Here is a 15,176-nt window from a genome sequence, read left to right on the forward strand (position 1 = left end):
AGACCACCAAGGCAGTTTGGGGCTGCGCAGAGAGTGGGAATCAGGTTGTGAAAGAGGCAATAGTTCTACTTTACATGGCAATATAAAATGCTGCATATGCAGCTCTGAGCACTGAAACCATGAGACTCTCTGCAACAGCATCAAGGCATGCAGTGCTTTAAAGACGCTGTTTCACTTGGGGAAGGAAGGCTTGATATTCCAGGTTCCAAGAACTGCCACAAAGATGTCATTTCCCAGGAGGCAGGCAGAAGCAAACAAATCCTTTGAATGATAGAAGACAACTAACAGGTTCTGGGTGGATCACCTCAGCTAGGCTGGCAAAGATTGTCTTGACCAAAAGGTTAGATTGATGTTTATTTATTGATCATGTAGGAAGGCTGGCTGGGGGTTAGCAGAGAAGATGGTGAAATGCAGAAGAGCAGAAAGTATTTCTGTCAGTAGCACTCAGTTAGGTCTGAGGTTCAGTTAGTTAGAAGCTGGCTGCACTGTGGTTCAAACTCAACTTTTCAACAAGCCCAGGCAAACTGGATATAAACTATTGCACTTGAAAACCCAGAGACTACTGCACAGACCCAGTTCTATATCTGGGGTGACTACTTCTACACATGAATATTCTGTGTTGTCCTATCTGTGACCCCTAAATTGACAAACTCAGTAAGATTGAGTTCTTGCTAGAGAAAGGGGTTACCAATCCACTGTCTCAGCTGTGGTGAGAACAGAGACTTGTGCAGTCATGCTGGCACAACCAAAATGTGCAGGGGCATCTGCTAATCTGTTCTAGGAAACACTTTCTACTGTCAAGGGCATTGACTTTATCATCATGGATGTAGTCTACCTCTGCCTCCATCTATGGGTTAGCCTGCCCTTGATTATCTCAGGACAAAGCCTAGGGAACCAATCCAGGCTGACACCAGCAGCAGTACACACAACGTGGCCCATATTAGCGTTCTTCCACTTTAGCAATCCAAGCCTTGGCTGCAGGATCACAGAGCTGATGGACGGGTGCAGTGTAGTTAACCGACAATAGCGTTCAAAACGCAGCTGTAGGAAACATTCTGGATTCTGCTGAACAAGTCAAGCTCATTACAGAAGGCATGAGGAAAAAGGAGATTTCAGCAGGCTGTGGAGGTCCACAAGCGAGCAGACTTTGACTTCACAGCCAACTGGATGACAGAGAACAAGCTGCAGTCTCTGTCCATGCTGAGTGAGTGCTCTCTGCAGTACCAGGACCAACAGTCCTGGAGCCAAGGAGCTCTATTTGCAGAGCTCACTGAAAGTTATTGGCAAGGAGCCCATGTGGGCTCAGTAAATAAAGTATCTAGATAAAAAAAATACCCAAAGGCACTATTTAATTTTTCTGAGGGTTCTGATACAGCCAGTAACATTGAGAGGGAACAGAAAGCCTACATATAGGGAAAAGGGCACAGGACAAAGGCAGCCTTCCAGAAGAGTGGAATGCAAGGCACCTGGTAGGTCTGACGGCTCACAGCCTGTACAGTTAAATACCTGACACTCATTTATGGGGGCAACACCTTGAAAAGGAAAAGGGTTTGTGTTCTGGAGCTAGACTGGCACTCCAGAAAACTAGGCACAGACCCACTGCACCCAGCCACAGAAAGCAGGAGACCAGCTGTGCACACCTTGCAAGCAGTGACTCGGAAGCTGCCAGCGGATCTTGCTGTTTATGCTCTCCTCTGCCATTTTTTCTGGCTGGAGCTGGTCTGAGACAGCAGGGTCTACCCATATTTCATCCCACACGCATGCACACGCTTCTTGCCCCAGATGATCCTTTCAATCTTACTAGAAGACCTTTCTGGATCTCCAAACAGCTCAACAGATCCTCTTCCTTTTACTACCCCTTTTCCTTGAATGTTCATTTTTCTCTGTAGCCTAGCAACTCAGCACAGACTCAGAATATTAACAACTCCTGTCCCCACACACGATCTTCTCCAGAGGCCTGAAAAATGTGATAGCAGAAAGACTGAGCCGGGGTAGGAGCGAGCACGAGAGATGTAGGGAGCACGCAGGGAGCTGCTATCAGCATTCAGGAGCGGTAAAGCTATTCAGCTGTCGTATCTGCCACCTTCACTTAGCATGTACATAACGTATAGAGCTATATATAGCCCCATTTATTTACATATTCAAATAGCAACATGACACGCACGCACTCGCATTTGGATCTAGGTTCTTCTATATTGAGGCGCTGGCACTCTTGAGCACATCCACTTTCTGTTGCTAGATGCTTTAAAAGCATATATGACAGGGTGTCAGAAGGTCAGATTCTCAAGATCTAATTTGGTTTTTCAATCAAATCAGATGAAGCATTTCACTTGTGGGAAGATGCTTTAGCATTCTGCAGCAACCCTCTCCATTGCTGCAGCGTTCCTATTGAAACAGGTGGCAGTTTGGAACATTGCTCTCAAATACAGAGGGATTTTTAATATACATATATATATATATTAAAAAATACATGTGTGTATATATATATATAAAGGCTGTGGGAGTTCTGCCTATGTAAAAAGCTGAATAAAAAAGTAAGCAGAGGGAGAAGAAAAAAAAAGAGAAAGGAAAAGGGACATTTTTATCCCAGGCAAAGTTTTCTGCAGTAGCAATTCTAACTACTACAGGAATGCTGGGGTGCAAGTTGAAGTGGTTCATACCAGCACCATACAACACTGACATGTTCAGATCTAAAGATAACTTGGCTGATACAGGAACAGATGGAGCACTGCAATACATAGCGCTGTTCCGCTGAAAGCATGCTGCAAACTATATAGCCATGGACTCTCATCCTCTCCAACATGACTTCTCTCCTGCTGTGGGGTGGAGTCACCTAGGAAAAACAGAGTGAGCTTAGCCTCTTCAATAAGAGCACGGAAATGTTCTCATTTGGGAAATTGCCTACTGAGCAAAACATGTGAACTTTGTTTCTCAGTATTGGAGCAGGATTGACTCAGCCCTCTTGAGGCTTGAACTTGCGATACAGGAGAACTTGCAAAGCTGCTCCTGAGGGATAAGAGCATCACAGAAAGATGCACAGGGGGAATCACTTGCCACAAGCATTGCCACCATATTTCATTTCTGCTGCAGAACCCAGTGTCTAGGCTAGGAATCAGACAGTCTATCCAACAGCTTTTCCATAACCAAGAATTTCCAGCTATGCAGACAAAGACCTTTCTGCAGAACTCCCATTAAGACATCACGTGAATGCTACAAGATCCCTGGGAAAAAATAACCAAGCCCAGTAGAATAGAAAGCCTCAGGGGGAGAAAATCATTCTCTAGACCAGCAGTTCACAATCTCTCCTCAGCTGAGAGCTCATTTCACTAAGGTTTCCACAGTTCAGTATCTACTGAGCTATGTACAGGGCCAAAATCATGAAATTCAGCCATCAGAAACATTTCTTTCAAGGCCATCATTACTAGTGAAAACATCACAGCCCTTCAGCACAAGCATAGGAGACCCCTTTGTAGGTGATGCAAGAAAGATGTCTCCTCTCACATGAGAACACCTCCAGGCAGTACAGCAGCAAGAACCTCTCAGGATTGCTGCTTTACCAGGCTGCTCTCTGCCACACATGCCCTGAGTCCTTGAGACCTCCATCTCAGAAGAAATTCCTGGTGCTTTCTGTAGATTCTAGGTGTCAGGTGGCCACAGCATTCGAAGAGATCACTGTATGGTGATCCTTGGGTTGTTACTTAGCAACTTGACTCCAAGATATAGTGAATTTCCTGGGCTGCCTCTGCAGTTAAGCAATATCAGGGCCAAGGGCATAGGGAGAATTTTGTCATGGGCATGGGATAATCTGTGAAATATTATGGCAGACAGATAAGATTTTTTTTCCCTTCTACAAGTTGCCATAAATGCAGTAAATATTGACATATGAGTCACACTGACCTATTTTCTAGTTTTTAAGATGGGACAATCTATTTGCAGCCAATTTGAGAAGCCATGAGCGGTGAATACTTCAGGCCCCTTCACGAGCTTGCTTTACTCTTAACTCTTTTGTGCAAGAACTGAATCCTCATGTGGAAGGGCAGAAAGGGCACCACTGCCTATTTAACCCTGAGCATCTACTCCCTGCCACCATCACCCTGACAAGTCCCCCTGAGGCCTGATGCTTTACTTGTCCTCATGCACTACCATAATGCAAGGGATCTTTCACCACAATCAGTGGAATTTCTGTTAAAGAAAAAAAAGCCCAGACAAAACAAAACCAAACAAACCCAAAGCACAGTGTGATAACAGCAGACACCTACATCTGATTCTTGACTTTTGAGACAAGTGACTTTTTTTCATCAGTGCTGATGAAAGTCACCCTGAGCCTCAGCAGTCACAGGATGTCATCACTGCAAGGATAGACAAAGTAACCTCAAATACAGCAATGGCAGCTAAGATGAGTCCCTGACATCTGCTTTGTTGCAGAGATGTTGCTAGGAGCTCCCTAGATTTCTACTCTTACCATGTATCTGGGTGAGCCACGGAGTAAGCAGTTGTACCTCTTGTCTGCAAAAGAGACTAGGTTAAAAGCTCTGTGTCTAGAGTGACTTGGAGGTTACTCTCCATGCCACTGCAACAATCTTTTATTTCTCCTGACATCCCTCTAGCAGAAGGGAAATGCATCAAGGTGCTGCTACTTCCCTTCAGCTAGCCAAGTGATTGTGTATGTATGCATTACTATTGCTGGAGAAGCAGAGACATGAGTAGGCCAACAAGGTGACTATATGTAACTGAAGGTAGTGTGCACAAGACACTGCAACAACCACTGTGCAGGATGGCCCTTTGCATCCCCTGGTAGCTCTCCCCTTCAAAAATGCTATTTCATGTGTACAGAACTGCCAATGCATTGCAGCCCTGCACACCAGGACTTGAACTGACAATAGCTGTATGACCTAAGTTGTGCTGAAGCAATCATCAGCAGAGGAAGGCACTGACACTTGCTAGCTCTGAGGAAACCTTCCATCTCTGTCTAGTGTTTGTAATACCTTAGTTTAAATCACAGCACACAGAAGCCACTAGCATGTGGGAAAAAAATGCAGTACATAATCCCAATCTGTCCATGCCAGCACAGAGCCTGGGGATATCTCACCCTAAATCAGAGCTGTACCATTCCTATCATGCCATGCTGGTAGGATATGGCCCTTCTCCAGCTCCAAGGCTCAACAGCATCATCTGCTACCTGCAACCCTGCCATCCCAGGAACCTACAGCAGTCCACTAGGACTGCAGCCCCTACAGTACCCTTACAGCACACTACCATTAGCTCAGCATCCAAGCTGCCTCTTAGTCTTACCCTATTTTGGCAGTCTTCAATATTCAGCAGCCTTAAATACCAAGTTGTAATGTCTGCACACACACACAGAGTTTAGATAACACTGTGTCACAGGACTGGAGATACCCTAGACTACAGGAAAACATTTACAGCACCAAAATGTCACGTCATGCTCGTATCTCACAGCACAGAAGTCCAGACATCTCTGACTGCAGGAATTAAATGCTCTAATTTGGATTTTTTTAAAAGCTTTCATTATCCATGGACAGAGAATGACTGGGAAATGCCTTTGTGTCATTTTTTTTTCCCATTGAAAAGAGATGGCAAGGAAAAAGAACAGCTTCAGATCAGAATAAGAAAAATGCAGATACTATGTTTGCAAAGAATATATGGTAGTAAAAGGTACAGCTGTAATAGTAGAAACCACTTTAAAATGGTGGTTATTAAACCTGAGGACATCTACAGCAGCGGAAAATCCTTTCCAGGGACACACTGCAGCAAAGATTTTTTTTTTTGCCCATCATTGCAGGCCTTGAGAGGGTCCTCCAAGGCTGTTGTCGAAGCTGCATCAGCCTCAAGCAAACCGGCTTTGTGCATACACAACTTGACTGTCAGAACACTTGGAAAGTGGATTGGACATCATGCATCCAGAGCAGTGGTCCCACATAGATACACATGTTTCTGCCTTTCAGGGGAGGGCTCAATGGTCAAGAGCTCTGACCAGGAGAATGTGCAGCCTAAGAGGCTGCTGTGTGGTGTGCACCAAAGCAAGCCTCTCATATAGAATCATAGAATCAATAAGGCTGAAAAAGACCTCAAAGATCATCAAGTCCAACCTGTCACCCAACACCTCATGACTACTAGACCATGGCACCAAGGGCCACGTCCAATCCCCTCTTGAACACCTCCAGGGATGGTGACTCCACCGCCTCCCTGGGCAGCACATTCCAATGGCTAACAACTCTCTCTGGGAAGAACTTTCTCCTCACCTCCAGCCTAAACTTCCCTTGGCACAGCTTGAGATGGTGTCCTCTTGTTCTGATGCTGGTTACCTGGGAGGAGAGACCAACCCCCTCCTGGCTACAACCTCCCTTCAGGTAGTTGTAGACAGCAATAAGGTCTCCCTTGAACCTCCTCTTCTCCAGGCTAAACAATCCCAGCTCCCTCCTCATAGGGCTTGTGATTGAGGCCTCTCCCCAGCCTCATTGCCCTTCTCTGGACACAATCTAGCCATCCACACTGCCTTCTTTCATCAGCTATGCCCAACACACAGAGGAGCCAAGCATCTATATATTACTGTGAATGGGTTACATTGGAATTGAGATTCAACTAGTCAGTGCATATTCATATTCCAGTGAAAACAGAACAGCAATGCCTGATCAGGACAGATTCCACTACAAAGCTTTTTTCTAGCATGCCTAATAGGTGGAAAATTTGATGTAGTGAGAAGAGTGATGGCCCACTGATGGTGGCATAACAGGTGGTAGGATGAATTGTCCTGGTTGGGAACACCTTTATACATAATCTGTCCTATTTTCTCTGGGGTTAAAAGACAATTAAAAACCCTAGCAGCTCATCACTGCCTTAGGATGTGCTTCATATCTCTCTTAAACAGGGAAAAACTTCTTTGCCAAACAAGACAGCCCAGGGATTTTTTTCTGGGAAATAACAGACATGATGGTTCCTTCCATAAGCCCCAAGAGATCCAGTGCAGTATGACATGATTAGAGGGCTGGAGCACCTCTCCTATGAGGACAGACTGAGGGAGTTGGGGCTGTTCAGTCTGGAGAAGAGAAGGCTCTGAGGTCACCTCATTGTGGCCTTCCAGTATCTGAAGGAGGCTACAAGAAAGCTGAGGAGGGACTTCTGAGGGTGTCAGGGAGTGAGGACTGGGGGGAATGGAAAAAAACTAGAAAAGGGTAGATTCAGACTGGATGCTAGGAAGAAGTTTTTCCCCATGAGGGTGGTGAGATACTGGCACAGGTCGCCCAGGGAAGTGGTGGAAGCCTCATGCCTGGAGGTTTTTAAGGCCAGGCTGGATGTGGCTGTGAGCAACCTGGTCTAGTGTGAGGTGCTCCTGCTCATGGCAGGGGGGTTGGAACTGGATGATTCTTGAGGTGCCTTCCAACCCTAACAATTCTGTGATTCTATGATTCTAAGAGTGAGTACAGTCATCCCACCAAGACAGCAGCATGGCGATAGGTAGTACAGGAGCAGGGAGAAGGAGGCAATGAAATGAACTGTCAAGGTCAGCTTTGCCAAGCATCCTGCACCAGCCACTAACCTATCTCCACTGCAAACTCTCCCCCAGGCATGGTTCCTTTAACACTTACCTTCCTGCAGACACTTGTGTTTGGAAGCCTTGCTTCTTCTACTAGCCCTCTGCAACAATCCCCCTGTAACTTTTCCACTTGTCACCAGGTTTATAAAACTTTAAAGCTAGTGCTATAACAAACTGAAATGATGTTATAGCAGATGTAGGAGAGCATCTTGGGATGAATAAATTATAGGAGCCACAAAGAAATCACGACTAGAACGGCTGGATGCTCCAAGCTGCCTACGGTGTGCAGATCCGCAGGAGGGAGCAGGTTTAGGACTGCACAGATCATAGGGCAGGAAAATGGAAGTGTTATGAAGGGTAACCATCTCTTATTTCAAAGGCATAGAAAAAATCTTCTGCTTGTTTTTCTTATTGAAATAGTTTGTTAATGCTTGAAGGGAGCTCTGAACTGTCTGGTGCTAGAAAAATGTGTGCCCAAAGATCACCCAGAAAGAGATAAGGCTGGAGCTGGAAGTATCCTATTCTATTCTATTCTATTCTATTCTATTCTATTCTATTCTATTCTATTCTATTCTATTCTATTCTATTCTATTCTATTCTATTCTATCCTATCCTATCCTATCCTATCCTGTCCTGCCCTATCCTGTCCTATCCTATCGGCCTCTAGTTTCACCATGCAGCAAATACAATATACCCTTCATAGACCAGTCCTCAGCTGCCTGTTGTAAGGACATGTGGGAGGGAGGAAAGACTTTCAGCTCCTTCTGAAGCCATTAGTACTCTATACCTTCACAACTGGATCCACCAAAATGGGTTGTTTGAACCAGACCATTAAGCTGACAGTGACTTAGGGCAGCATTCAGGCCATGTAGCACAAGGACAGAAGCCCACAGGTTGCTTCAGCTGCAGAGCGACTGGAGCTGCATGCTGCAAGTGCTCTTCATTCTCCTGGGTCAGAAGTACTATTGTATTCCTCAGTAGCTTGGGTACCAAGACCTTTCAGGTCTGAATACAGCACTGTCCAAGTACTGCTGTACACCAACAGGCATCTACAAATACTTGCTCCTTGTGCCATGTTTACTGCAATTCAAACTCCCGCAGCAAAATGGCATTTACCAGATAACTTATCCCTTCCATTTCCTTTAAAGAGAACTAGGAGATGCTATCCTTACATTCTTTGCAGATCATCTGAGCTACTGAACATCATTATGAAGACCTTTCTCCTTTCAGCCTGCCTTTAAATCCCCAACTTGCAGATTCGCACAGGGCATGAAAAGACTCTAGCTAGGACTTTCATCTTCATGGATCATCACTTCCCAGAGGGTCTGCCAGTCAAATGTGCCCTCCCCAATACCTATTTGGCCTGGCCCCTGACATCCTTTCCCAGGCATTTCAATTGATGTCACTGATCTTGGCTCAGAAAATAATCCTTCTAATCACTGACAAGAACAGAGGCTGCTGCTCAGCGTTGCTTAGCAAGGCTAAGAGCAATGCACAGCAATAAAGCATTTCCCTAGCAAGTGAGCCTGAAAACACGGCTGACCACACACAGGCAGCAGCTGCAGTGAGCAAGAAGGTGCCATGTTTTAAAAACAAGGGCTGTGGGTTTTGACCCTCATCATTGGGAGATCATCACAAAGCCAGCCCTGTACCTATGAACCTACTGCATCCTGCCACAGTTCCATCTTGTAAGCTGTAACATGGGCAGTATCTGAGCATGGCCCTCATGGAGATGGAGATGCACTGACTTTGTATAGCAAGGCACCAGGAAACACACAGCATGTACAGGCACCTGCAAAGCATTGTGTAGCTTAGAGTGTCTGGGAACTTCCAGCATAAGGACATAACTGCCTCTGCAGAGAGCACTGCATCCTCCAGGATAGAAATGTCACCACATCATCATTTTGGGAATACATGCAAGTGAAAGCAAGGGCTCCTCCTTAGATCATGGGTGGAGCTGTATTCCTCTGCAGTACCACATCCAGCTGGACTCCTATGGAAAACAACTTTTTCAATCATGCCATGGGTAGGCACTGACAGCACTTGTTGCCCGCCATCACACAGCCAGCAGATGCCAAAAGTCCCAGAGAAAAGCATGGGAGAGCTGGGGGTTCTCCTCAGCCTGCCCAGCCCCAGCACCAGGGCCATTGTTCCCAAAAGAATGTCTGAGGATTAATTAATTATCCTACAAGGGGCAGTAAGTAATAACACTCATTGTGGAACAATAGAAGCTATTTGGTTGCCACGACAACCCAGCTTCACTTCTGTGCCTTTAATTTATTCATTGCACAGTCCCTTTCCCAATCACATATGATGCCAAAAACTGCCTTGTTTTTCTTGCCAGTATCCATGTCCAGAGCAGGGGTAAGACACAGTCCTTTCCCTGAGGCATCTGTCACACAGAAGAATGATGAACATAAAATCCCTTCAGCCTGGAAACTTGCATCACACAATCACTCTTCTGCTGCCTAAATGTTTGTTCTTTAAGATGATTCTGGTTTTGTAATCCTTTACTGAAGCTACCTAACCATGATGCTTATGGATCTTGATCTCAAGTGGGTTTGCACATAGAACTGCTTTGTCCCCATTCCACCCCCAGCCCAACATGTGTAGGAAGGATGGGCAGGAGGTTATGCCTGTCAAATCCAATGGAGAGCCAGACGGGATAATCAAAAGCTTGGAAGTGATGTCTTCACAGTAGCAACAGGAGCATGGCATGGACAGTGCCTGCTGTCATTTGATTACAGCTGTGCCACAACCATCAAAACACTCAATGCCCATCAAAAGCACTGCCCAAACTCTGCAGGATTCAGAGCAGCATACAGATGAAGGTTCATGCCAGGAAGCATGTTCTCCCATGCACTCCACAAAGACATTACCTTTGCTGTTTCTCCACAGCACACACATTTGCCTCATCCATCCTACAGGAGAGGGAAGCAGATGCCCACTGGGGAGAGCATCCCATTCACAGGACAATGGTTGATAAGGGTATGACTACTAGTCTAGGACACAGCCTGCCTGGCCACAGCTGCTCACACCAGGTGTATGACAAAGAACACCATCAGCTTTTATAGTCCATGGACACATCTCCAGCAGGAGGTCCATCCTGAACCAGCCTCTGCCATGCTCAGCTATCTTCTCAGGTCTACTAAGGAAGATCAGGCTGTTGAAGTAAGACAGCTAAGCTGAAAGCCAAATGCCTCACTCCCTTCCAGTTATGTTTGTGCAGACAAGTCCAGACCCCAAGTTTTTCATGCTGACTCTAGCAAGGAGCTTGACAATTGGTTCACCACAGGAAAATTCAGGTCCAAGCTGAGACTGGGGGAGGACCTGATTCAAAGCTGAGCTCTGCCCTGACAGGCAAGATAGATGGAACTAGGCTAAGCCATCTGGCTTTTCTAAACTGAATCTAACCACAAGCACAGCTACCCAGTGCAATGGGGACCTAGGTCTGTGCCTGACAGTCTTACTGTACACACTGTCCAGTGTCAGTTTCTAGAGTGAGGTGTAACATGCATGCAGATAGTTATGGTAACAGTGGGATGACAGCAGAGTCTGCAAAGGAAGCTGTTCCATATGAGAACCTGAAGGCTCATGGCTGACCCTCCACCCTGGATTGTACCAACACGTGTATTCAGGATTTTCAAGCAGTATGGAAACCAAAGCAACTAGTCAGACTGTCTCCCCTCCCCTCCTCCCTTCCATGCAACAGCAGAATAGCTGGTGGGCCACAGAAACAGGGCAGGAGAGTCCAGAAACAGATAAATAGGACAGGAGCATTGGGAGACCAAGGTTTTAATTGACTTGAACAGCAAGAGCTCTAAACTGGCCTAGGATTCTCCTGCATTGGCCAGGAATGGGGGAACATGACAGCTGCTGACAGGGAGGTCAGGAGCCTTCCAGTCCACTCTTGGACAGGAGTTTGGAGGAAAAGCCTCCAGGCATGGGGGAGAAAGGCAAGATAGGGAATGATCAGCACAATCCATGTCCTCTGCTGGGTGTATAGGCTAGAGAGACCGATAGCATAGGCCTGGATGTGTCCCCATGACTGAAACAATTAACCAATTTCACACCACCCCACTGCTAGCCAGGCAGATAATTCTTTTCTTCTCAGTGGTATGAAAAGCTTCAGTTTAACAATGCCACCTAGAACTACATCTCCATTAGAAGCCAGTGCAGATCTCCAAAGAAATGCCAAATCAACGCTATCAAACATGAACTTGGTAGCCACAGGCTGACTGTAAAGCCACCCCTGCCTTCATGATAACCAAAAGTACAATTTGCATCTATTTTTAATGATTTTTAGGTTTTTTAAAGGCAAGAGCATTAATGGATAGGAGGGGTGGATGTGCAACCAGCACAGAACTATAACAAATGAGACTCTACCCTGGGTAAGCTGGCACTAGCTCCAGAGATGCCAGAAGACATCTTCTGTCCACATGTTCACAGACAACAGCAGGGATGTTTCAGTGTGCTGATACAGATGCTCACTAACCCTTCTAGAGTGTACTCTCCACTAGGAAGCAAACTGCAGTCATTCACCATGTCCAGCCACATCACACAGCAGGGGCAGATGTGTCCCACATGCCAGTCCTGTCTTCCAAGTATCCTTTTAATGAGTTCAGGATTGTTTCAGCCTGGGTCTGAGGATGTGGGGACAACTGACAGGGAGCCCCAGTGACACAAGTCATTCAGCAGGTAGAAGAAGCAAGGTTCTGATTGAAACCAGTATGCTGAGAAAGAAATTTGGGGTGAAAACCCCACAAACACACAACCCTCCCCAAAAAACAACAACAACAACAACAAAATCCCACACAAACAACCACCACCAAACAAACCCCACCCCAACCAACTCTTTTCCTCTGGCCCAGCTAAGTGTTTGGTTTTCTTTTTCATCACAACACACATGGAGAAGAACTCTGCCTTAAATTAGAGTTCCCATCACCCCCTTAAAATTCTGTATCCAAAGCAGAAGCAAAAAGTCCATCTTCAATACCAGACATGAGTCTCTCTTCCTCCAACAGCTTCTCAGAGGCAGGAAAGCTCCATAGCAGGAAGTCAAGAAAGCAGGGGTGTGACTTTCAAGCTTTTCAAGAGTGCACCCTGAGATCTCAGGTAGCTTCAAGAAGCCACTGTCTTGGAAGCACATCTCAACCAGTAAAGTGGAAGAATGGTTTGTTGGGCTTTTTTCCCCCCAAAACTTACCATGTTGACTTCAGAGATCTGGTCAATGCTGGAGATATGGATGCTCATTCCCACTGTGACAGGGTTACCTGGAACACAGATCAACTGAGTTAGGATGGTATTCAAGCCTTCCTCTTGTACCTGTTATTAAAGAATTGCCTAGAAATGATAGATACAATTTGAAGCAGCCTCACATTCCCCAAATATCAAGGATTTCCAAGTCACAGGTGCTCAAATGATTAGAGAGAAGTAGCTTCCTCCAATTTTCAGTCCTTCAGACTCACCCCTAGGAGCAGTGCAGCCTAAGCTTGATTCCTGGAAGTTAATTACCCCCTAGTTATACAATTATCTCTAGTTATTCCAAATAATGCCTTCAGAGACTATCAGCAGGCTCCCAGTGGACTTGCATAAGGTGTTGCTGATTGACCATACAAAGAACATAGCAATCAAGCCCATGAAACACATGGACAGGAAAGATACTTCAGCTCACTCCTCCACCACTCTGTCAGCTCTGAGTGTTCAGTCTAAAAACCCCAAGTGAATTTTAATACCCAAGATACCAGGCAAGTACAGGAACCAAACCTCTGCAGTGGGAAAGAGGCATTTGTATAGTCACTTTTCTTCCCATCTCCTGTCTTCCCCACAGCCCCCAAACCAGAGAACAAACAATTCCACTGCAAGCAAAGGCGTGTGCAAGGTGGAAAATCATTCCTTGCAATGCAGTGCTAGAAAGGGAATGACAAGCAGTTATGTCACTCAAGGTATTAACTCTTCCATGGACTCATTAGTAGATCTAACAGCTAAAATATTTACAGATAATCATGAAATGGCTTTGAAAGTAATTAGGAGACTGGGGGAGAGGGGAGAACCACACAACTGGAAATGAAGTGATTTTTTAATTATGTGTTACCAAAAGTAGGGAAGTAATGTCATTAGGGCTGCTTTGTGATTGGGTGCACTGCTAACCGAGACCCTCTGCTGCAAATTAAGCAGCATTATCCTTTAATGGAATATGAACAACACAGAAAACATCAGAATCAACAACTGTAATTAGGCCCTGCTATGCAAATCTCCTTAAAGAGGCAGTGTTCTTCTCCGGCACTCTTGGCTCCCTGTCAGGGGTGCCGGAGGCAGGGGTGCTCAGGAGACCTTGCAGAGGGTGGAATCCTCACACAGCACTCTCCCAGCCATAGCTCTGCTGCACTTCTGTGTTCAGCTTTCACAAGGGAACCAGGTGGGAAAATAACCAAAAGTCACTTCAGGGAGAACTGCTTCTCCTGCATCCTCTCTTATGCCAGAGGCTAATAGTGGTACAGGAAAGCTTTTAAGGAAGTCTCACTTTGGGAGTCTGCCTTCTCTTCTTTTTTTTCCCTTTTCTGAAAGGAGGGCCTTGTGATAGAAGCTATAGCAGGGGAAGGGAGTCACCACTGCCCTGAGGCTCTTACAGACTTTGGTTGCAGGAGGAAAGACGGGGCAGTGTGTGAGGCGGCAGCAGAGCTGGGAAGAAGGCAGCTCAGCACTCCTCAGCCTTTCTGCCAGGCAGAGGGGTTTTCCTTGAAGAGCTGCCCTGGTGCCTGCTTTGCTTCCAGTCTGTCACCACCTATACATATGTCACTGTGGTTATGTGTCCACTCCTTCCTCAGTGCAAAAAGTGTTTCTTTCCCCCAAACGGTGTAGAACACCCCCTGAAGCCAGCAGGCTGGGTGGTTATGGCAGGGGAGCACTGGCAGTGGTGATACACAAATATTTGTCAGATACAGAGTCTATCCAATCTAATCTATCTGTCTAGACATTTGTGCTGTGTTCATCACCATGGTATCTGAGTGCCTGAGGTCATGCAGTGACTCAGTGTCAGAGCCGTGGATGAGATCCAGACCTCCCAACTCCCAGCCCCAAGATGAATGTTGGATCAGCCATGCCGCTCCCCGTCAGCCCGGGCTCAGCTGCATCCAGCTCCTGTGCAGAGTCAGCAGTGTTCCTCTTGGCCTCTCCCGGTACTGCACCCCGTCTACCAGGGCAAGTGAGAGGCTCCACTGCCCACTTACAAGCCCTGAAGCCCATTAACCCCACAGGCACGTGGTTGTCATACAAGCACTTCAAAGGTGAAGGTGTGCAGCATTCTGCCTCTACAGGACCTACTTTTAGCTTGATCACAGGGAAGTTATTTCACCTTTTCCATCTCTGTTGTGAAAACTGTCTCACAGCCTTCTCAGGACAGGGATGCAAGAACCCCTTGCAGAGCCAACAGAAAAAGCATCCTCTACCTCTTACTGCAGCCCAGAGGAAAACTAGACCGGCTGGTGTTCAACATTTGGGCTGTAAGTAGTACACAAAATAAACAAAGGGCATCAATTCTGCCAATGTTAATAGCTTCAGGCAAGAGGGATGCAAAAGTAGGGTACTTAAAAATGTGGGATAACTTCATCTGTAAATTCGTTCC

At 46.1% G+C, this 15,176-nt stretch overlaps 1 protein-coding gene across 2 annotated transcripts in view; it reads right to left on the reverse strand.

Annotated features, from left to right (window-relative positions):
• The window catches only part of LOC137450660 (gamma-aminobutyric acid receptor subunit beta-4), a 78,033-nt gene that overhangs the window by 36,563 nt on the left and 26,294 nt on the right, over positions 1-15,176 (reverse strand). For both annotated transcript variants that reach the window (XM_068157472.1, XM_068157471.1), the window contains exon 3: positions 12,758-12,825. In XM_068157472.1, coding sequence (XP_068013573.1) covers positions 12,758-12,825 — 68 coding nt within the window. The remainder of the gene's footprint in view (positions 1-12,757; positions 12,826-15,176) is intronic.

The sequence above is a fragment of the Melanerpes formicivorus genome, unplaced genomic scaffold (genome assembly GCF_026170545.1).
Source record: "Melanerpes formicivorus ecotype bairdi unplaced genomic scaffold, bMelFor1.0.p_v2 SCAF_37, whole genome shotgun sequence".
In the NCBI taxonomy this organism is placed as follows: Eukaryota; Metazoa; Chordata; class Aves; order Piciformes; family Picidae; genus Melanerpes; species Melanerpes formicivorus.